This window comes from Cynara cardunculus (assembly GCF_001531365.2).
Source record: "Cynara cardunculus var. scolymus isolate 2C chromosome LG 1, CcrdV1, whole genome shotgun sequence".
NCBI lineage: Eukaryota > Viridiplantae > Streptophyta > Magnoliopsida > Asterales > Asteraceae > Cynara > Cynara cardunculus.
Window position 1 is genome coordinate 44,271,520 of NC_037528.1, and position 3,496 is coordinate 44,275,015.

At 31.1% G+C, this 3,496-nt stretch overlaps 1 protein-coding gene across 1 annotated transcript in view; it reads left to right on the top strand.

The window, feature by feature from the left end:
* The first annotated feature begins 346 nt into the window (after nucleotides 1-346).
* LOC112506319 (receptor-like protein Cf-9) overlaps nucleotides 347-3,496 on the top strand; it is a 9,923-nt gene continuing 6,773 nt past the window's right edge. The window contains exons 1-6 of the mRNA XM_025110331.1: nucleotides 347-654; nucleotides 724-889; nucleotides 962-1,124; nucleotides 1,347-1,509; nucleotides 1,862-1,965; nucleotides 2,298-2,556. Of these exons, the coding sequence (XP_024966099.1) occupies nucleotides 347-654; nucleotides 724-889; nucleotides 962-1,124; nucleotides 1,347-1,509; nucleotides 1,862-1,965; nucleotides 2,298-2,556 (1,163 nt within the window). The remainder of the gene's footprint in view (nucleotides 655-723; nucleotides 890-961; nucleotides 1,125-1,346; nucleotides 1,510-1,861; nucleotides 1,966-2,297; nucleotides 2,557-3,496) is intronic.

The window sequence follows — 3,496 nt, forward strand, 5'->3', positions numbered from 1 at the left end:
TGTGTTTCAACCTTTTTAAATGGCAGACTACAATTTATTGAAAAAAGAAATTGACTTCTTCATTCTTCAGTATTCCATAATTCAAACTCAGATTCAACCACTCAACCACTCAGGTGCCTTTGTTCATCTTTATATTGACTTTGTTGAATTGTTGTATGTGTTAAATATTGATCATGTTGCATAAAAAGGATAAATACTTATCTGGAAGTGAGAAAAGGAAAAAAAGGAAGTTAGTTGAACAATTGAAACAATCACAAAAAGGAGCCACATATAAGTTTGTAAAAACCGTAGGTTCTTCTAATCAAGAGTTAGATGACTCAATGAACAAAATGTTGAACATCCAAATATGAGTGAAGATAATGAAAAGATTGATGGTGTGAGTGAACATGAGGTCCCCAATAATATTGAAAATTTATCCGTTGATGAACAATCAATTCCGTTTTTTGATATTCGTGATCCAAGAAATTGGGGTAATCTTGATACTAAATCAAGAGACATCCTAGTTGAAAAAGGACCCATTAGAGAATTAGGTATCGTGTTTCCTTTAGATAACATGTCTAGACATTTTTCATATGCTTATTATGATAGAAAGTTAAGCAATGGTGAAACTAGTGATCGAAAATGGTTACTTTATTCAAAATATGAGGATAAAGTGTATTGTTTTTGTTGTAAGTTGTACAAGTCTAAGAATTATAGAAATGCAATAGCTAATGAATGATTTAGATATTGGAAGCATCTTGGTGAGAGACTTAAAGAACATGAGAATAGTATTGAACATATGAATAACATGTTATCTTGGAATGAACTAAGAGTAAGATTGAAAACAAACCAAACAATCGATAAAGACTTGCAACAAGAGATTTTAAAAGAAAAAGAACGTTGGAGGCAAGTTTCAGTAAGAATAATTGCCATTATGAAGTGTCTTGTTAAGTATTCTTTGCCTTTTAGATGATCAAATGAGAAGTTGTATCAACGTAGCAATGGTAATTTTTTGGGGTTAATTGAAATGATTGGAGAATTTGATGTGATAATTCAAGATCATATTAGAGGCATTCAAAATCATGAAGTTCATTATCATTATCTTGGCCCTAGAATTCAAAATGAGTTAATTTCTCTTTTGGCTCATAATGTTAAAAGTTCTATCATGAAAATTATTAGAGATGCTAAATATTTTTCTGTAATTCTTGATTGTACACCGGATGTGAGCCATCAAGAGCAAATGAGTTTAATCATACAATGCGTGAATATGTTCAGTGATAAAATAAAAGTAGAGGAGTATTTTATAGAGTTTTTAAAGGTTGATGATACATCTGGTTTAGGGTTGTTCAATGAATTATTAGATGTACTTAAATCTCTCGATCTTAATGTTGATGATGTGAGGGGTCAAGGTTATGATAATGGTTCTAACATGAAGGGAAAACACCAAGGGGTACAAAATCGATTACTTGAAGTTAATCCAAAAGCGTTATATATGTCATGTGCTTGTCATAGCCTTAAATCTTACTCTTAGTGATATGGCTCATTCTTGTGTTAAAGCTGTTTCATTTTTTGGAATTGTTCAATGCATATACACATTATTTGCTAGTTCTGCAAAAAGGTGGAATGTGTTACTTGATAAAGCGTCAAACTTAACTGTAAAAAATTTGTGCAGCACACGTTGGGAAAGTAGAATAAAAAGTGTTAAGGCAATTAGATTTCAAGCTCCTCAAATAAGATCGGCTTTGCTTGAATTATGCAAATCATGTGATGATGCCAAGACGAAAAGTGAAGTGGAAAGTTTGGTAAGTGCAATTGAAAATTTTGAGTTTTTACTTGGTATGATTGTTTGGTATGATGTTTTATTTGCAATAAACATGGTTAGTAAAAGGTTGCAATTAAAATCTATGTGCATTAATGCTACCATGGAACAATTTGAAGGTGTAGTGAAGTATTTTGAAAAGTATAGGAATGAAGGGTTTGCATCAAGTATGGATACTGCTAAAACAATAGCATGTGAAATGAATATAGATCCTACATTTTTAATTAAGCGTCGTATTATTAGGAAAAACAATTTGATGAAAATAACTGTGAAGAAGAAATGCAAGCATCGGAAGAAGAAGCTTTTAGAGTTAATTATTTTCTAACCATTGTGGACATGGCAATTTCTTCATTGAATAATAGATTTGAACAATTAAAGAAATTTGAAAGTAGTTTTGGATTCCTATTCGATTCTGATAAACTAAAGTCATTGGATGAAAATGAATTGATGAGATCTTGTGTTCATTTTAGTGATACATTTTATCATAATATTATGGCGGATGTGGATGTAAATGATCTTTATTCTGAGTTAAAGGTGTTGCAGGTGACTTTGCCAAACAAATCAATGACGACAGTTGAAATTCTTGAGTTTGTCAAAGTTGTAGATTGTTACCCTAATGTTTCGGTTGCTTATCGAATTATGTTGACAGTACCTGTAACCGTAGCATCTGCAGAAAGGAGTTTTTCAAAATTGAAGTTATTGAAGACGTACTTGATGTCATCAATGTCACAAGAAAGATTGAATGGATTGGCAATATTGTACATTGAAAAAGACATGCTTGATAATATTGATTTAGATGCTATTATTGATGATTTTGTATCCAAAAATGCTTGAAGAAGTTGTTTTGTATGAATTAGATGCTATTATTGATGATTTTGTATCCGAAATACTCGAAGAAGTTGTTTTGTATAAATTATTAGTATTATTGTATGAAAGTTTGTTTTTTAATGATTAAAAACATTTATTTAAGATTTTTTTTTATACATATAGAGGGTCCAAAATTCACAAATCGTCCAGGGCCTAAAAAATGTCAGAAACGGACCTGTCTTTGATTGGTTACCGTGCAAGTCTTTGATTGAAAACCGAATATGGAGCTAGACTTAAATCATTAAGTTGCTTAATTATACCAATTGAGAAGAAATGAATTGGTTGAAAAGACTCATTGTTGAAGACCACAAAGACTTAAACCTCAACCAATTGCATTGAGAAAAGCTACACCAATTGGTAGTGTTATTTTCCATTATACATTGAATTGAAGTTTAGAAAATTTGCACAAGTAGACTTTGACAACCCCATGTAACCTAATACTTCATTGGGTTTCTTGATATTTTTTCTATATATTATAATAAAATTGACTTCTAAAGACGTACATGTTTTGTAATAGGTTACTTAATATGACTTTAAATTTATAGGACTAAAAATTGGCATCATACTAAATTAGGGTGTTCAAAAAAAACCGTTAGACGTTCAAACCGGTCGAACCAAGTTAAACCGGACCGTTTTTGGCTGTTTGAGCGGTCTGACGGTTTGGTTTGGTTTGAAAAATAGCAAAATAGCAAAACCGGGTGGTCCGGTCCGGTCCGGTCTGCGGTATGGAATATTTTTTGGGTGGTTTGGACCAAACCGACCGCCAAATATATATATATATATATATATATATATATATATATATATATATATATATATATATATATATAT